At 43.4% G+C, this 18280-nt stretch overlaps 3 protein-coding genes across 8 annotated transcripts; 1 reads left to right on the forward strand and 2 right to left on the reverse strand.

The window, feature by feature from the left end:
* Positions 1-1894: 1894 nt before the first annotated feature.
* LOC118359646 (uncharacterized protein SCO4629-like) lies at positions 1895-10201 on the reverse strand. 3 transcript variants are annotated; one of them, XM_052482015.1, is made up of 7 exons: positions 10047-10201; positions 9442-9530; positions 8928-9051; positions 8665-8817; positions 7071-7253; positions 6749-6863; positions 1895-2092 (listed from the first exon to the last, which is right to left on the reverse strand). In XM_052482015.1, exons 1-7 carry the CDS (start codon positions 10072-10074, stop codon positions 2047-2049), a joined length of 738 nt encoding a protein of 245 aa, XP_052337975.1. In that variant the 5' UTR covers positions 10075-10201; the 3' UTR covers positions 1895-2046. The 3 variants fall into 3 exon arrangements, with proteins under 3 accessions (XP_052337975.1, XP_035594118.2, XP_035594116.1); XM_035738225.2 differs by having other exon boundaries at positions 9956-10071; XM_035738223.2 differs by lacking the exon at positions 1895-2092 and having other exon boundaries at positions 6642-6863.
* LOC118359645 (uncharacterized) lies at positions 2432-5769 on the forward strand. 3 transcript variants are annotated; one of them, XM_052482018.1, is made up of 6 exons: positions 2432-2672; positions 4106-4323; positions 4594-4873; positions 4994-5098; positions 5205-5243; positions 5601-5769. In XM_052482018.1, the coding sequence occupies exons 2-6, from the start codon at positions 4221-4223 to the stop codon at positions 5608-5610; spliced, it is 537 nt and encodes a 178-aa protein (XP_052337978.1). In that variant the 5' UTR covers positions 2432-2672; positions 4106-4220; the 3' UTR covers positions 5611-5769. The 3 variants fall into 3 exon arrangements, with proteins under 3 accessions (XP_052337978.1, XP_052337977.1, XP_052337976.1); XM_052482017.1 differs by having other exon boundaries at positions 4594-4715; positions 4799-4873; positions 4994-5243; XM_052482016.1 differs by having other exon boundaries at positions 4594-4715; positions 4799-5243.
* Positions 10202-11530: 1329 nt separating the features above from the next.
* Positions 11531-18010, reverse strand: mtg2 (mitochondrial ribosome-associated GTPase 2). 2 transcript variants are annotated; one of them, XM_035738227.2, is made up of 6 exons: positions 17276-18010; positions 16814-16934; positions 14429-14544; positions 14035-14253; positions 13735-13873; positions 11531-13649 (listed from the first exon to the last, which is right to left on the reverse strand). In XM_035738227.2, the coding sequence occupies exons 1-6, from the start codon at positions 17504-17506 to the stop codon at positions 13249-13251; spliced, it is 1227 nt and encodes a 408-aa protein (XP_035594120.1). In that variant the 5' UTR covers positions 17507-18010; the 3' UTR covers positions 11531-13248. The 2 variants fall into 2 exon arrangements, with proteins under 2 accessions (XP_035594120.1, XP_035594119.1); XM_035738226.2 differs by having other exon boundaries at positions 16787-16934; positions 17276-18009.
* Positions 18011-18280: the final 270 nt, after the last annotated feature.

Here is an 18280-nt window from a genome sequence, read left to right on the forward strand (position 1 = left end):
CCCTCACCACCTGGAGGCAGCCCGTCAGGAAGTCCAGGATCCAGTTGCAGAGGGAGGTGTTTAGTCCCAGGATCCTTAGCTTAGTGACGAGCTTTGAGGACACTATGGTGTTGAACGCTGAGCTGTAGTCAATGAATAGCATTCTCACATAAGTGTTCCTTTTGTCCAGGTGGGAAAGGGCAGTGTGGGGTGCAATAGAGATTGCATCATCTGTGGATCTGTTTGGGCGGAATGCAAATTGGAGTGGGTCTAGGGTTTCTGGGATAATGGTGTTGATGTGAGCCATTACCAACCTTTCAAAGCACTTCATGGCTACGGGCGTGAGTGCTACTGGTCTGTAGTCATTTAAGCAGGTTGCCTTTGTGTTCTTGTGCACAGGGACTATGGTGGTCTGCTTGAAACATGTTGTATTACAGACTCAATCAGGGACATGTTGAAAATGTCAGTGAAGACACCTGCCAGCTGGTCAGCACATGCCCGGAGCACACGTCCTGGTAATCTGTCTGGCCCCGCATCCTTGTGTATATGTTGACCTGCTTCAAGGTCTTACTCATGTCGGCCTCGGAGAGCGTGATCACACAGTCGTCCAGAACAGCTTTTGCAAGCCCTGCCACATCCGACGAGCGTCGGAGCCGGTGTAGTATGATTCGATCTTAGCCCTGCATTAACGCTTTGCCTGTTTGATGGTTCATCACAGGGCATAGCAGGATTTCTTGTAAGCTTCCGGGTTAGAGTTCTGCACCTTGAAAGCGGCAGCTCTACCCTTCAGCTCAGTGCGAATGTTGCCTGTAATCCATGGCTTCTGGTTGGGGTATGTACATACAGTCACTGTGGGGACGGCATCCTCAATGCACTTACTGATAAATCCAGTGACTGATGTGGTGTACTCCTCAATGCCATCGGAAGAATCCCTGAACAGTCTGTGATAGCAAAACAGTCCTGTAGTTTTATCTGACCACTTTTTTATAGACCGAGTCACTGGTGCTTCCTGCTTTAATTTTTGCTTGTAAGCAGGAATCAGGAGAATAGAGTTGTGGTTGGATTTACCAAATGGAGTGTGAGGGAGGGCTTTGTACACGTCTCTGTGTGTGGAGTACAGGTGATCTAGAATTATTTTCCCTCTGGTTGCACATTTAACATGTTGATAGAAATTTGGAAGAACTGATTTAAGTTTCCTTGCATTAAAGTCTCCGGCCACTAGGAGTGCCGCCTCTGGGTGAGTGGTTTTCTTGTTTGCTTATTTTCTTATACAGCTGACTGAGTGCGGTCTTAGTGCCAGCATCTGTCTGTGGTGGTAAATAAACAGCCACGAAAAGTATACCTTAAAAGTCTCTAGGCAATTGGCTCCTCTATCCTCCACTTGTTCCCTGTATTAATGGCACCTGTTTGAACTTGTTATCAGTATAAAAGACACCTGTCCACAACCTCAAACAGTCACACTCCAAAATCCACTATGGCCAAGATCAAAGAGCTGTCAAAGGACACCAGAAATACAATTGTAGACCTGCACCAGGCTGGGAAGACTGAATCTGCAATAGGTAAGCAGCTTGGTTTGAAGAAATCAACAGTGGGATAAATTATTAGGAAATGGAAGACATACAAGACTACTGATAAGACCAGTGATTTTATGTCATTTTATCTGTGGCTAATGTCCTTGACCCTTCTTGGATGGGCACTTCTAATGTAACTCCATGGCATCTCCCAAGGGGCTAGAATGTTTGAGGTCTCCCCTTAAGACTTTGCAGGTGATGTAGTGTCCCCATGAGTGACAGAATACTGTCCCACCACCAGAATACTGCCCCACCACCACAGAAAGCACTGAGCAAGGCTGAAACACCTGCATTTTGTAGCTGCCTTATTCAAGAAAACAAAAAAGAGACCATGTTTGTACTTGGTTTTATTAACTCAAATTATATATATATATAATGTATATATAATATATATGTGTGACATGTATTAATACCAAAATAACATGCAAAACAGGCAAGCCTAAAGAATGTTATTATTTTTTTGCAAAAAATGTGGGGGTCCATCACTCGTTCTTGGTCAAATAGCCCTTGCACAGCCTGGAGGTGTGTTTTGGGTCATTGTCCTGTTGAAAAACAAATGATAGTCCCACTAAGCACAACCCAAATGAACTTTTAACAAGGCAGACCTGTTAATTGAAATGCATTCCAAGTGACTACCTCATGAATCTGTTTGAGAGAATGCCAAGAGTGTGCAAAGCTGTCATCAAGGCAAAGGGTGGCTACTTTGAAGAATCTCAAATGTAAAATATATTTTGATTTGTTTAACACTTGTATGGTCACTACATGATTCCATATGTGTTATTTAATAGTTTTGATGTCTTCACTATTATTCTACAATGTAGAAAATAGTAAAAAATTAAGAAAAACCCTTGAATGAGTAGGTGTGTCCAAACTTTTGACTGGTACTGTAGTTACTGCATGACTGACTAAGGCCTCAGAGAGAGTAAAAGAGAGCGAAAGAGAGAGAGAAATAAATACTGAAGCCAGGACACGTCTCTTGAGCTGTGTTTTCACCTCAGGTGAACTGTATCTGTATTGTACTTAGGGATCAAGCCCACACTCTGTGGCATTGGAGTAACATCATTTCACACAGTTGGATACATGATGAGGATGACTACAACTACATGTCTGCTCATGATACTGGTAAGGATGGATGTTTGCTATCGATTATCTGCTGAATAGAGGGATGCAGGGTCAATGGACTGACGGGCAGACAGACAGTGGTTTATCATGCGCAACTATTAATTTGGACACAGTTTTGGGAAGACCATTTGAGATTCCCTCTGGTGACTTGTGGAATAGGAGTTTTATTGTGAGAGGGACCGAACCATCTGTGTTCATTCAGACTAGGATTTAATTTACCAATGGCAGTCGGTGACGTTAATGGTTTTTTTTATGAGCATGGCCATTTCTATTACAGCATATTGGTAATAGACTGTCATTCATATTCCATTCACCCAGCTCAATATAACATCGATAGGTTTAGTCTACTACATGATACTAATATTTCTCTATACTTATCATGAGGTTGCTAAAACCTAGTCTATGAATGAACATTTACAACTTAGGTGAACAGGTCGAGAGGAACATTTTGTAATGAAGGTGGCAGACAGTGACACATTCAATACCGCCTTGCACACTCTTGTCTGCGTCTAGCTGATCTAGGGTGTAATCAGTTCAATAGTTGCAAACAAGAGATTCTATTGGACAAATTCAGGCATGTTTTATCCCCAATTCTTTACTTCTAAGAAACATTTTTCAACAGGATCGGTGGAATTAATACACCCCTGATCACACGCAAACACAGTTCCCTTTCATAGCAGCCACATACAAACAGCATGATAATTTTGCTCGTTGTAGAATTCCTTCTCGCATCTATGCGCTTTCCTCTGAACACCTTTTCCCTTTGCTTGTGGACTTCAATGCACAACACATCAGGTGACAGTCACGGTGGAGGATGTCAACGATCCGCCAATCTTCACCCACACCGTCAAAACCTGTTCTTCGGGTGTCCCCATAGGAGAACTCTTTTTGGTTTGAGGTAGAACCGTTTTTGGATTCAGATAGAACCCTTTTGGGTTCCATGTAGAACCATCGGTGGACAGTTATAGCTAGAACCAAATATATATATAAAATATATATGCCATTTAGCTGACGCTTTTATCCAAAGCGACTTACAGTCATGTGTGCATACATTCTACGTATGGGTGGTCCCGGGAATCGAACCCACTACCCTGGCGTTACAAGCGCCATGCTCTACCAACTGAGCCACAGAAGGACCAAATGCGTTCTACCGGTAACCAAGAAGAGTTCTTCAAAGGGTTCTCCTATGGGGACAGCCGAAGAACCCTGTTAGGTTCTTGAAAGCACCTTTTTTAAAGTGTGTACACACTATCTGGAATCTCATTCCTCATCCATTATTACATATGGTCTCTTTGACCTTTACACACCACTATTGTAGGTTTCACACACCAAGTAGGCCCAAGTCTCATACTATTAGCCTACACTTCACGCAGTCATAAACTTGCTAAACTAATGCTGTTAATGACTCTCTTTCTTACTACACATCCCTCCAGGATACAGTGAACCTGGTGAAGGAGAACCCAGGGTACGCAGGTCACTACGACCTTCTGCTCATGGTGTTGGACCAGCAGGGTCAGGGAGCCCTCCACAACCTGTCCGTCACCGTGTATGACTGCTCTGGTGGCCAGCTACAGTCTCGGCAGGGCCTCTGGAACCAAGATTGGAGCGAGGGCTGTAGGGATTGTCATCGGTGTCACGCTGCTACTGCAAAGTAAGTCAATCTTAGGAGTAGGGTGAAGATTCCCCTAGATGTTAATTGTGGGCCAGTTTTGCATTTTCCCCACTAATGGTTAAGGTTAGAATTGGGGCGGGGAAGCTGATCCTAGATCTGTGCCTAGGGGAAAGTTCACCATTGATGTGAATCTTACACTTGAGAAAGATATACTGGCCTACATCCCCACCTAGTGTTGATTTGGTATAGTTCGTTAGAACTTCAGTGTGTGTGGAGATTTGTATTTATTCAAGTGTGAGTTCCTCCTAGGTTGTCTACTGTTGTACCTCCTGTTGACCAGTAAAAGAGAACTGAAGCTGATCCCGACAGATGAAAACTCTGAAGAACGTCAGATCAAATCTAACATTGAGATCCCAGGAACTGATTGCAAGGTAACTACAGACAACATTAACATCACATTAATCTCTGGTCATTGCTTTTTTCCCCATCACACAATATGCTATTTTGATCATAGGTGCCTACATGTATCACACTCAAAGTGGACAGTCTGCTGGGAGCAAAAGCTGCTTTTCTACCAATCAAGATGCCGGTTTGGAAACCAGCCATATTTAATCACCATTCATCAGTACTGTTTTGGTTCACACTGGGCATATTTGGCAAATGGAAAATTGTTGATCCAAGCAAAGTAAATATGATACTCTTTCCCCAGGCTGTACAGAGGTCCACCAGTATGCGAGCACCGGTGTGTTCAGGATATTTTTCCTCATACCAAGAGCAACGGGAACAGTTTCAACAAGGAACCTCTCTGCGCAAGGTAGGCTATATAAGTCTAATAAATCTACTACCTTCATCCACTTTTGACCTGTCAATTACATTTTCAGTGGCACTGAACTACTGCAACATTTTGAATTTGGTTTCAGAGTGCGCCCACAAAATTACACTCCAATGGTTATGGACAGGTATTTCAAGATCTAAAATTTCAATTAAACTTGTGAAACTCTCAGAAAAAGTAGTTGACTTGATTAATGTTGCTTTGTATTGGTTGTGTGTGTAGAGTATGTTTCTGATCACTCAGGGGTCAACGATGAGCAGATCAATGATGACAAAAACAGGATACTCCTCATGGGGAGAAAATTATTCTCTCAATAACACCAGGCCCTTGGTGACTCTACTCAATCATGTAACAATGTACAGCAGTCATAAACAATCATGACTGTGACAAAAAAAAAACTGTTTCTAATGTTTATTTTTTAAATCTCTGGTGAACTCTATCCCTTCATTAACCTTTGACCTCCTATCCCTCCCTCCTTCTCCAGAGGATGTTAATTCTGCAGATTCCCGGAGAGGAGCTGGGGGACTATGCCCCCCACCCCTACGCTAAAGAGGGGGACCTAGAGACTGACCTCCAGCTGGGTGCTATTGCCATCAGAGACCCCCTTCGACCAGGAAAAGCTACTCTACTTGGGCGCCAGGTTCAACACGCTGGCCTCCATTTGCAACACCCCATACCCAAACGCATCCTAAGCCCACCTCTCCCTCACCCTCTTGGGCAAGAGGCTCTGCCAGGACTGACTAGTTAGCATGGGCATAACAGGCTAGGTACCGGCTGCTTTCATGGATTATAAATTGAACTGGATCACTCATGCATAAAAATTAGGTAGAACAGCAAACCTGCTCTTGGAAAATCTGGATAACAACAAGCAATGTTAAACTTAACTTTTTTTAAAGCATAAAATACACAGGACTATGGAGATCAATGACCAATATAAAGACCAAGACGGAACTCAGTGCTGGAAGGAAAATAAATGCAATTTACCAATGGATCTTACATGGCAGGGCAGTAGCTATGTACAGCTGTGCCGTAGGGAGCCTGGTTGTACATATCATGCTACATTCTACTCTATTGTACACTGGCCAGGTTTTACCAGCCAGCAGAAAACAAAAGTATTTCACCACTGAGAACAGACCAGGGAAGTGAGCAACATGGAGTGTAAAATACTTGAATGTCAATTACTTTTTAGCTCTGATTTTACAAATGTGATGGATGCAATGAAATAGTGCTATAATGGTGAATGAGAGAGAAAGAGGTCATTCTTTTAACGTACCATCTCTTACCCACATATGGCAAAACAAAAGTAGTCTAATGATGTTATACATGATGGTCATGTTTAAGATTATTATCAATTAAACACTTGGGCTTAAGTCCAGTTGTTTTATTTGGGTGTATATTTTGAGGTTGTCTTTTAATGTATATTCTATATGGTATGTAAATAAGGGTAAGCACAAATTGAGTTCTGTGGCATATTTTCATACGCCTCAAGTCACGGTATCAATGAAACAACCATCTTCGCAAAATATGAATTTACTGAAATTTAATGTTAAATTCCCAACCATCAGCAGCATCAACATAGCGAAACTTAAGCACAAGTGTGTGTGTGTGTGTGTGTGTGTGTTATGTATTCACTTGGGAATGTAGCCAGCCTGCAGGAACCAGTGGTAGGCAGAGAGAGCACTGGGTGTGATCTCCTGCTCCACCTGGAAACCTTTCTGTGGGTAGTCACGGATCCTCTCTAGAACACCTGGAACACACGTTTACACCTTACTCACAGCATCATATTCTGGTCTGTTGTTTCTCCACGTCTTTTACAATATTTTATTCTGATATCCTTCATACATTCCTGCACTAGAAAGATGACAGGTGGGCTTACTATATAAATATTTATTTGACATGGTCTAAATGCTTTAAGATACCACACAAGTCCTGGGATTATGGACAGAGTACATACCTAGCATGTATGTGATGAGGTCCGTGGCAGTGCCCACAGTGGGATGGGGGTAGGCAGAGATGCCCATCTGGGGGGAGGTAACGATGGCATGCGTGTGTTTCCCTTGGTCAGGCCACTGGCGCAGGAATGTTGCAGAGACCCTGCGCTCCATAAAGGGCTGCTGGACCAGGATCACCCTGTTGGCTGGGGTAGACAACCACAAATGGGTACATGACAAAATACACATCGGCATACTGTACATAGGAATCACAGGAGGTTGGTGGCACCTTAACTGAGGAGGACGGGCTCGTGGTAATGGCTGGAGTGGAATAGGATCAAATACATCAAACACATGGTTTCCATGCCATTCCATGGTTTCCATGCGTTTGATGCCATTCCATGCCATTCCATGGTTTCCATGCGTTTGATGCCATTCCATGGTTTCCATGCCATTCCATGGTTTCCATGCCATTCCATGGTTTCCCGTTTGATGCCATTCCATGGTTTCCATGCGTTTGATGCCATTCCATGGTTTCCATGCGTTTGATGCCATTCCATGGTTTCCATGCGTTTGATGCCATTCCATGGTTTCCATGCGTTTGATGCCATTCCATGGTTTCCATGCGTTTGATGCCATTCCATGGTTTCCATGCGTTTGATGCCATTCCATGGTTTCCATGCGTTTGATGCCATTCCATGGTTTCCATGCGTTTGATGCCATTCCATGGTTTCCATGCGTTTGATGCCATTCCATGGTTTCCCGTTTGATGCCATTCCATGGTTTCCCGTTTGATGCCATTCCATGGTTTCCATGCCATTTGATGCCATTCCATGGTTTCCATGCGTTTGATGCCATTCCATGGTTTCCATGCCATTCCGTTTGATGCCATTCCATGGTTTCCATGCGTTTGATGCCATTCCATGGTTTCCATGATGCGTTTGATGCCATTCCATGGTTTCCATGCGTTTGATGCCATTCCATGGTTTCCATGCGTTTGATGCCATTCCATGGTTTCCATGCGTTTGATGCCATTCCATGGTTTCCATGCGTTTGATGCCATTCCATGGTTTCCATGTTTGATGCCATTCCATGGTTTCCATGCGTTTGATGCCATTCCATGGTTTCCATGTTTGATGCCATTCCATGGTTTCCATGCGTTTGATGCCATTCCATGGTTTCCATGCGTTTGATGCCATTCCATGGTTTCCATGCGTTTGATGCCATTCCATGGTTTGGTTTGATGCCATTCCATGGCGTTTGATGCCATTCCATGGTTTCCATGCGTTTGATGCCATTCCATGGTTTCCATGCGTTTGATGCCATTCCATGGTTTCCATGCGTTTGATGCCATTCCATGGTTTCCATGCGTTTGATGCCATTCCATGGTTTCCATGCGTTTGATGCCATTCCATGGTTTCCGTTCAGGCCATTATTATGAGCCGTCCTCCCCTCAACAGCCTCCTGTAATAGGAATAAAATATTGGCTTGGCTGAAATGTGTTCCAGTGATTCAGTTGTGTTGTCCTGCCCCCTAGCTGTAGAATAACGCAACAACAATAACAGACATTTCATAAGAAAGGTTCTCCATCATTGTGTCTAATGAGGAGTCTCTCACCTGGGATGTTTCTCTCCTTGAGGAGCCTGTATGAGAAGCAGATGTTGTCTCCAGTGTTGGTGGCCTCTGTCTCCAGCAGTATGTTCACCCTGGGCACTCCCATCCTCAGAGCCACATCCAGGAACACGTCAGCCTCTGGCCTCGACCACACACCTGGACCACACAAGACAGACATTGGGTAGAAAAATGGAATGCGTGTGTGCCTTTGTGCTTTCTTGCAGAAAGAGGGACAGAAAGAGAGAATGATGCTCAGTCTTGCTGACCTGCAGTCTGGTTGCCTTGGTAACCAGTGAAGAGCAGCCAAGGAGCCCACCCTTCCAGGAAGAGAGCGGCTGACCTCTCCGCCACACGCACATCATGGCAACCCAGGCCTATTATGACATCACTCTGAGATCAGACAGGATTATGATGCAATTTCAGATACATAAATTATGACATCACTATGACAGGATTATGGCACTTCAACAGAGGACATCATGGCATTTCAAATGATGACATCACTGACAGAACATACATGATTATTCAACAGAGGAGACAGCATTGATTGTTACAAAACCCTGAGAGAAAATCTAGGAGTATGACATCATCCTAAAAGAGTACAGATCATTATGTTGTTATTTTTGGTGAAGCCAGAAGAGCATATCATATAATCATATCAAATCAAAAGATAATGGGGCAGGATGTAGCATCATACTGCTTACAATTCTGATTGCAGTTCATTTTAAATCCAGTCAAAACGTATCTTATGTGTCTGTACAATCAGATATGAAGGCTTGCCTTTTCCAGAGAATGGGGCAGACAAAGGTAGTCCCACAGAATTCTGGCCCACTTCTCACTCTCTTTGTCCATTTCTCTCACATGCTGGTCTGTGGGAGAGAAAGACACTTCAAATGCAGAACCAAATGGAATAAACAACATGATACGGAATGAATCAATACTTAAAAGTAGACCTTTTCACAGGTCAACAATGTCCTCATTAAATACATGTGGAGAGGAGGCACTCCACCTCACCTTTAGGGGAGAACAAACTGAGCTGTAGTGGAGGCCCGTCGAGTTGACAATGAACATGTGACGCAACAGCAGCATGCAGACCACAATAACAGCGCCCTGAGGGCAGGTGTCGTGGGTCATCCTTTAAAAGTACAGACGTCTGCTGCAGAAGTAGCCATGCTCAACACACTACACTGCACTGCACCAGTGTTAAACTCATTAACTCCCCGAACATCATTCAGAAGCCATTACAATTGTCGTTCTATTTCTCATTTGTCGCAAGGATGAAAGCTTTACACACCCCAGCGGCTCTCTATCCAGGTCTCTTTCTTTCATCCTGCGCGATACTCTCTATCTCGACTGTTCTCATTCACCTGTCAATGTTTTCTTACCCAGGATGCACTGCCAATGTTCCGGCATATTCCACTGCAGATTCCACTCTATGGCATTATTGTGATTGGCTAGTCTAAATTATATCCAGCTGCTCTGTCTAACTCTCATTGGCTAATTTACATTTCACTCTTTATCCGACCGACTGATTAGGCCTCCTTTCTCTTATTCGATTGGTTGGTGAGTCTCTGTAATGCCGCGTTCAAAACAACTAGGAACTGGTAAATCTCCGGCTATAGCGTGTTCAAGACAAATGGGAACTAGGGGGAAAACGATACACGATTAGGATAAATCGTTTTGAACGGTCATCCAACCCGGAATTCTAAATCGGAAACTAGAGTTCCGACTTTCTGACCTAAAGATCACTGATGTCATGATTTGACCACATTTCTTTCCGAGTTCCCAGTTATTAGCTAGCTTGTTTAACATATGGTCAAATTAGCTACATTATACATATTGATAAGGTCAATATGTATTGTAATAAACTGATTGTCATCCTTTGGTTGAAAAGGGAAAAGGTCAGTGAGTGAAAAGTCACAACTTGGCAAACACAATTTTCTGTTTCCCACTTGTAATTACGATTTGGTGTGTCTATCAAGCGAAATTTCCCACAGGGAACTTGGAGCTTCCGATAATTCTTATAGCACGAACGCGGCATTAGTGTATAACTGTCTTTTCCATTTTTATTTGACTGGTCTGAGTGTAGGCTGATGATTGTGTTTCTAAGTGGAGTAGAAAGAAGTAGACACATCTGAAAGGTTCCAAAGTGAAAAATCTGTGAGAAACCATCAACAGAGCTCTGTTAAAGCCTAGCTATTTCCTGCTAACCTGCTTGCACACCCACTCAAGTTTAAATTGGATGTTGTTTTGTTTGTCACATGACTAGACCCAACCCCATCCACAACACAAGCGCTACATTTTATTTTATCCCCTTCTATTCTCTAATTGTTTCCCCTTTACATACATTAGCTCCACCTAGTTTCTGCCATATAACAAGGACAGAGGGATCAGTTTTCTAGAATGAAACCTAGCCATGGTGTGCCAGCCCATACCTGATCTCGTTTGCTCTCAAGAGGTCAAAGGTCAGCAGAAACTCACTGCTGTTTTGTTTTTCAACCAAGAAACACAGAAAAATCCTTTAGCGAAGGTGACAGATGCATCAATGAGAATTCCTGTCATTATACTGAACAAATATATAAAACGCAACATGCAACAATTTAAGATTTTATTGAGCGACAGTTCATAGAAGGAAAACTGTTGCGTTAATATTTTTTTATCAGCGTAGTTAAAATAATCCAAATGTCTAAGATGTACCAGTACTTGCATTTTTGATGAAGTGTGTTTCTAGACATCCAAGGGGTAAAATGTGTGATGTTGATATAAGGGAAAACACAAGTACATATGACATCACAATAACTATCTGATGTCATCAGTACTAACCCTTGTACACAGATCTCAGTACTTGTGTAAATAAAACAATGAGTAATCAGATTTACTGAAACGCATTTATTAAATCAATTCCATTTTCACAGTTGAGTAAATACACTGCTCAAAAAAATAAAGGGAACACTTAAACAACACAATGTAACTTCAAGTCAATCACACTTCTGTGAAATCAAATTGTCCACTTAGGAAGCAACACTGATTGACAATACATTTCACATGCTGTTGTGCAAATGGAATAGACAACAGGTGGAAATTATAGGCAATTAGCAAGACACCCCCAATAAAGGAGTGGTACTGCAGTTGGTGACCACAGACCACTTATCAGTTCCTATGCTTCCTGGCTGATGTTTTGGTCACTTTTGAATGCTGGCGGTGCTTTTACTCTAGTGGTAGCATGAGACGGAGTCTACAACCCACACAAGTGTCTCAGGTAGTGCAGCTCATCCAGGATGGCACATCAATGCAAGATGTGGCAAGAAGGTTTGCTGTCTGTCAGAGTAGTGTCCAGAGCATGGAGGCACTACCAGGAGACAGGCCAGTACATCAGGAGACGTGGAGGAGGCCGTAGAAGGGCAACAACCCAGCAGCAGGACCACTACCTCCACCTTTGTGCAAGGAGGACCACTGCCAGAGCCCTGCAAAATGACCTCCAGCAGGCCACAAATATGCATGTGTCTCCTTAAACGGTCAGAAACAGACTCCATGAGGGTGGTATGAGGGCCCGACGTCCACAGGTGGGGGTTGTGCTTACAGCCCAACACCATGCAGGACGTTTGGCATTTGCCAGAGAACACCAAGATTGGCAAATTCGCCACTGGCGTCCTGTGCTCTTCACAGATGAAAGCAGGTTCACACTGAGCATATGTGACAGACGTGACAGTCTGGAGACGCCGCGGAGAAAGTTCTGCTGCCTGCAACATCCTCCAGCATGACCGGTTTGGCGGTGGGTCAGTCATGGTGTGGGGTGGCATTTCTTTGGGGGGCCGCACAGCCCTCCATGAGCCTGCCAGAGGTAGCCTGACTGCCATTAGGTACCGAGATGAGATCCTCAGACCCCTTGTGAGACCATATGCTAGTGCGGTTGACCCTGGGTTCCTCCTAATGCAAGACAATGCTAGACCTCATGTGGGTGGAGTGTGTCAGCAGGTCCTGCAAGAGGAAGGCATTGATGCTATGGACTGGCCCACCCGTTCCCCAGACCTGAATCCAATTGAGCACATCTGGGACATCATGTCTCGCTCCATCCACCTACACCACGTTGCACCACAGACTGTCCAGGAGTTGGCGGATGCTTTAGTCCAGGTCTGGGAGGAGATCCCTCAGGAGACCATCCGCCACCTCATCAGAATGCCCAGGCGTTGTAGGGAGGTCATACAGGCACGTGGAGGCCACACACACTACTGAGCCTTAGTTTGACTTGTTTTAAGGACATTACATCAAAGTTGGATCAGCCTGTAGTGTGGTTTTCCACATTCATTTTGAGTGTGACTCCAAATCCAGACCTCCATGGGTTGATACATTTGATTTCCATTGATAATTTGTGTGATTTTGTTGTCAGCACATTGAACTACGTAAAGAAAAAAGTATTTCATAAGAATATTTCATTCTTTCAGATCTTGGATGTGTTATTTTAGTGTTCCCTCTATTTTTTTGAGCAGTGTATTTATTTAGTTCTATAATTTAAACAAAATACACTTAGCAGGTGAGGCGCAGTGAGGAAAAGGCATGGAAGTCTTTCAGTCCTTTTCCAGGGCAGACCTACCACCTGGTGGGCATGTCCTGCCCACTGCCCTGTCCATGGGTCTGTAGGTAGCCATCATATAACTCCCTGAGGTGCAGGATCAGCTCCTCTGTGTTCTGGCCTGTGAGGGCAGACACAGGAATCACCCTGTGGGCCACGTGGCCCCGGAGCGCCTCAAGGTTTCCCCGAGCCCCAGGCAGGTCCATTTTGTTGGCCACGATAGCGTGGGGCCGGTGGGTGAGGCCGGGCTCGTACTGGTCCAGCTCATAGCGCAGTTGTTGGAGCTGAGTCCAGGGTTCTGGGGAGGACAGGTCCAGGACAAAGAGAAGGAAGCGACAGCGCTCAATATGGCGCAGGAAGGAGATCCCTAGGCCTCGGTTCAGATGGGCCCCACAGATGATACCAGGAATGTCAGCCACTAGACAAGAGGATGGGGACAGTAAACTACAACACCAACCTTTGTGCCCAACAATATACAACACTAAAATCAAAAACTCCTTTACCTGCCACTTGCTCATGGTCCCTGTAGTTGACAATACCCACATGGGGGTTAAGGGTGGTAAAGGGGTAGGCAGCCACAGCAGGCCTGGCATTGGATATGGCCCTTAGAAGGGAAGACTTCCCTGCATTGGGAAACCCAACCTGAAGTGGAAGACACACACCAACAGGTAAATCAAGAAAATGTTATACATTTTGGGGGGATAGAGTACATACCATTTATATTTCTAGAATATTATTTTAACCAGCCCACATTTAATAAGATAGGCCTAGTCAGTGGAGTGAGTCCCTCTTCCGTGTCTCACCAGTCCGGCGTGGGCCATGGTGCGCAGCTCCAGCTGGAGGACCCTCTCCTGTCCCCTCTCTCCCATGGTGGCCGTCATGGGGGCGCGGTTCTCATTGGACAGGAAGAAGCGGTTTCCCTTTCCCCCTGCCCCCCCAAACACAGCCACATACTCCTGGTTGTGCTGGGAGAGGTCTGACACCGTCTTCCCTTGCTCCTTCACCACCGTGCCCACTGGCACCTGCACCATCACAAAATACCAAACAATATTCAGTTACACTATTTTACAGTCAGCATTTTAGTATCTGGTATTTGTGGCAATTACATGGCTAAACAAAAGTTTAAAAAATAATAATAATATAAAGAACCCCTAATTAAAAGCAACACCCCAGCTGTAGTCATGGGAACTAACTCACAGCGATGTAGGTTGTGCTGGCGTTGCGTCCGTAGCAGTTCTTACTGCCTCCTGAATCGCCGTTGTCTCCTTTGTAAACGGGGGCGACCTGCGCCAGGGATTTCACCTGCAGGTCGACTGGAGGCACGCAAATCACAGATATTCGGAAATAGGACTTGATGGCTTGAAGTACACATATGAAAACAGTCTCCAATGCCCTGGTTAAAATATCCCTACAAATTAAAAAAAATGTTTTTCGGCCTGATTATATCCTTGTGAAATTGTAAGCCTATTGTGGATCTCCTGATGATCAAAACATTGATCTGAATAGTCAAATGAGAGCACCTCAGAAGACCAACACATTGTAACGAGATTATAAACAATGTATAAACAGTAGAGGTCGACCGATTAATCGGAATGGCCGATTAATTGGGGCCGATTTCAAGTTTTCATAACAATGGGAAATCTGTATTTTTGGGCGTCGATTTTGCCAATTTTTTTTATACCTTTATTTAACTAGGCAAGTCAGTTAAGAACACATTCTTAATTTCAATGACAGCCTAGGAACGGTGGGGTAACTGCCTTGTTCAGGGACAGAACGACAAATTTTCACATTGTCAGCTCGGGGGATCCAATCTTGCAACCTTATAGTTAACTATTCCAACGCTATAACCACCTGCCTCTCGTTGCACTCCACAAGGAGACTGCCTGTTACGCGAATGCAGTAGAAGCCAAGGTAAGTTGCTAGCTAGCATTAAACTTCTCATAAAAAACAATCATAATCACTAGTGATAACTACACATGGTTGATGATATTACTAGTTTATATAGCGTGTCCTGCGTTGCATATAATCGATGCAAAGTTGGGGATGACTGTACCTAACCATAAACACCAATGCCTTCCTTAAAATCAATACGCACAGAAGTATATTTTTAAACCTGCATATTTAGCTAAAAGAAATCTAGGTTAGCAGGCAATATTAACCAGGTGAAATTGTGTCACTTCTCTTGCGTTCATTGCACACAGAGTCAGGGTATATGCAACAGTTTGGGCAGCCTGGCTCATTGCGAACTAATTTTCCAGAATTTTACGTAATTATGACATAACATTGAAGGTTGTGCAATGCAACAAGAATATTTAGACTTAGGGATGCCACCCGTTAGATAAAATACCGAACGGTTCCGTATTTCACTGAAATAATAAACATTTTGTTTTCGATGATAGTTTCCGGATTCAACCATATTAATGACCAAAGGCTCGTATTTCTGTGTGTTATTATGTTATAATTAAGTCTATGATTTGATAGAGCAGTCTGACTGAGCGATGGTAGGCAGCAGCAGACTCGTAAGCATTCATTCATTTTCCAGCAGCTCTTCAAGCCTATCAGCCTAATGGCTGGTGTAACCGATGTGAAATGGCTAGCTAGTTAGCGCTAATAGCGTTTCAAACGTCACTCGCTCTGAGACTTGGAGTAGTTATTCCCCTTGCTCTGCAAGGCCCGTGGCTTTTGTGGAGCGATGGGTAACGCTGCTTCGAGTGTGGCTGTGGTCAATGTGATCCCGGTTCGAGCCCAGGTAGCGGCGAGGACAGGGACAGAAGCTATACTGTTACACTGGCAATACTATAATGCCTATAAGAACATCCAATAGTCAAAGGTATATGAAATACAAATGGTATAGAGAGAAAGTCCTATAAATACTATATTAACTACAATCTAAAACCTCTTACCTTGGAATATTGAAGTCTCATGTTAAAAGGAACCACCAACTTTCATATGTTCTCATGTTCTGAGCAAGGGGCGGCAGGGCAGCCTAGTGGTTAGAGCGTTGGACTAGTAACCGGAAAGTTGCAAGTTCAAACCCCCGAGCTGACAAGGTACAAATATGTCATTCTGCCCCTGAACAGGCAGTTAACCCACTGTTCCTAGGGCGTCATTGAAAATAAGAATTTGTTCTTAACTGACTTGCCCGGTTAAATAAAGGTAAAAAAAAAAAAAAGAAAAAAAGGAACTCAAACGTTAGCTTCTTTTTACATGGCACATATTGCACTTTTACTTCTCCAACATTTTGTTTTTGCATTATGTAAACCAAATTGAACATGTTTCATTATTTATTTAAGGCTAAATTGATTTTTAGCGATATATTATATTTAGTTAAAATACATGTTCATTCAGTATTGTTGTAATTGTCATCATTACAAATAAAAATGTTTATTTTTTTAAATAATAAAAAGATTGGCCGATTAATCGGCATCGGCTTTTTTGGGGTCCTCCAATAATCGGTATTGGCGGTGAAAAAAAATCATAAATCGGTCTACCTCTAATAAACAATTCTGTTTGGGAATAGTGCACCACTTGAGTGTGACGGTGTGTCTGACACACCTTTGATGATTATGTTCCCACCATCACCTCCATTCCCTCCGTCTGGTCCACCCCACTCTTTCCGGGGCTCACTGTGGAAGGTGCAGGCCCCTTTTCCACCTGCTCCAGCCAGTAGCTTTACATTGCGGTGGTCCACAAAGTGGCGAGTCTGAGCAACAGAGCAACCCAAAGTGAACATTAACATAAGCTTCGTTAACTCGCCACCTGCAGTCTATATACACAAGTCATTGGTCTAAACTCATATCACACTGGACTGGCATAGCACCAATGTTTCATCTTAACTAAGTGTCATCAATATCTACTTATCCATGTGTGAGTGCATGATAGAGCAGAAGACCAAGAAAACAAGCAGAAGACCAAGAAAACAAGCAATCTAAACAAACTAGCTAACTTGGGTATTGCAAATATAAACAAACCAACGTGTGCTTGGCTAGTGTGATGAGGACAGAGGATATGAGATAGCCATCTGCCTAGTATATCATGACATACCAGTTTCTTTTCTGAAAGTTCTTTCTTTTTAGAAATTCGAGGTTTGGCGCACAATGCACAGGACGTGCTGACATTCATGATTCCAGTTTTCCTCTGTGCTGCCAAGTTGCTTTTGAGCCCTAGCAACAAGCTGCCAATGAACTCGTGCCTAACGCAAACTTGTGCAAATAGTCGACTTATCTCTTGGACAAACCATCTTCGGCTTTGAAATTTGGTCAATGTAGTTAACATGGCAAAATAATCCAAATGTAATCTCAGAGCATAGACCGTAGTTATTTCGTAGTGAGACAGCCAGTGTAGCCCTGACCTCGTTTCGTTAAAGCAGGGTATCCCAAACTCTGTCCTGGGCACCGTTTAGTTTTTTTTTACCCTAGCACTACAAAGCTGATTCAAATAACCAACCCATCTTCAATCTTTGATTATTTGAATCAGCTGTGATGAGCTAGGGCAAAAACCAAAACGTGCACCCAGAAAACCCTGCGTTAGACCAGCTGTAGCCTGCAAGCTAATGTTAGCTACTATTGCTAGTTAACGAAATCACCGTCAATAAATCGACTAGCTAATTAAATCGATAACAAATTACAACAATAATCTATCTAGAGTTTACACATAACATCGCCATCTGCAACTCTAAGTAATATGTAGCTTTTAGATCAAATGAGCTACACGGTACCTATTTTGAATGTCATCTTCAACGAGATCTACCTACGGGACCGACGGAGGGTCAAAAAGCACAGCAAATCACAGCGATGGGTCTACACATTGCTTCTTCATAAATAATACAATACGGATACAAAACTAGCGGAAAGTCGATTTATTTAACGTATTAAACAGTAAAATAAATCGAAACTGAACAAGCAGCTAAACATTCATAATTGGTTATATATATACAGTACCAGTCCAAAAAATATATTTTATATTTGAGATTCTTCAATGTTTATTTATTTATTTTATTTCACCTTTATTTAACCAGGTAGGCAAGTTGAGAACAAGTTCTCATTTACA

This window comes from Oncorhynchus keta, chromosome 27, assembly GCF_023373465.1.
Source record: "Oncorhynchus keta strain PuntledgeMale-10-30-2019 chromosome 27, Oket_V2, whole genome shotgun sequence".
NCBI lineage: Eukaryota > Metazoa > Chordata > Actinopteri > Salmoniformes > Salmonidae > Oncorhynchus > Oncorhynchus keta.

Bases quoted from the DNA above. Each gene is read 5' to 3' on its own strand.
- LOC118359645 (XM_052482016.1), top strand. From the start codon at position 4,221: ATGACTGCTCTGGTGGCCAGCTACAGTCTCGGCAGGGCCTCTGGAACC. The intron at 4,716-4,798 runs GTAACTACAGAC...TTTTGATCATAG, and splicing joins TCCCAGGAACTGATTGCAAG to GTGCCTACATGTATCACACT. The intron at 5,244-5,600 runs GTATTTCAAGAT...CTCCTTCTCCAG, and splicing joins ACTCCAATGGTTATGGACAG to AGGATGTTAATTCTGCAGAT.
- LOC118359646 (XM_052482015.1), bottom strand. From the start codon at position 10,074: ATGCCGGAACATTGGCAGTGCATCCTGG. The intron at 9,531-10,046 runs GTAAGAAAACAT...TCTCTCCCACAG, and splicing joins ACATTGGCAGTGCATCCTGG to ACCAGCATGTGAGAGAAATG. The intron at 9,052-9,441 runs GCAAGCCTTCAT...GTCTGATCTCAG, and splicing joins TGCCCCATTCTCTGGAAAAG to AGTGATGTCATAATAGGCCT.
- mtg2 (XM_035738226.2), bottom strand. From the start codon at position 17,506: ATGTTAACTACATTGACCAAATTTCAAAGCCGAAGATGGTTTGTCCAA. The intron at 16,935-17,275 runs GTATGTCATGAT...TCTGTTGCTCAG, and splicing joins AACTTTCAGAAAAGAAACTG to ACTCGCCACTTTGTGGACCA. The intron at 13,874-14,034 runs GTGAGACACGGA...CTTCCACTTCAG, and splicing joins CCATGGCCCACGCCGGACTG to GTTGGGTTTCCCAATGCAGG.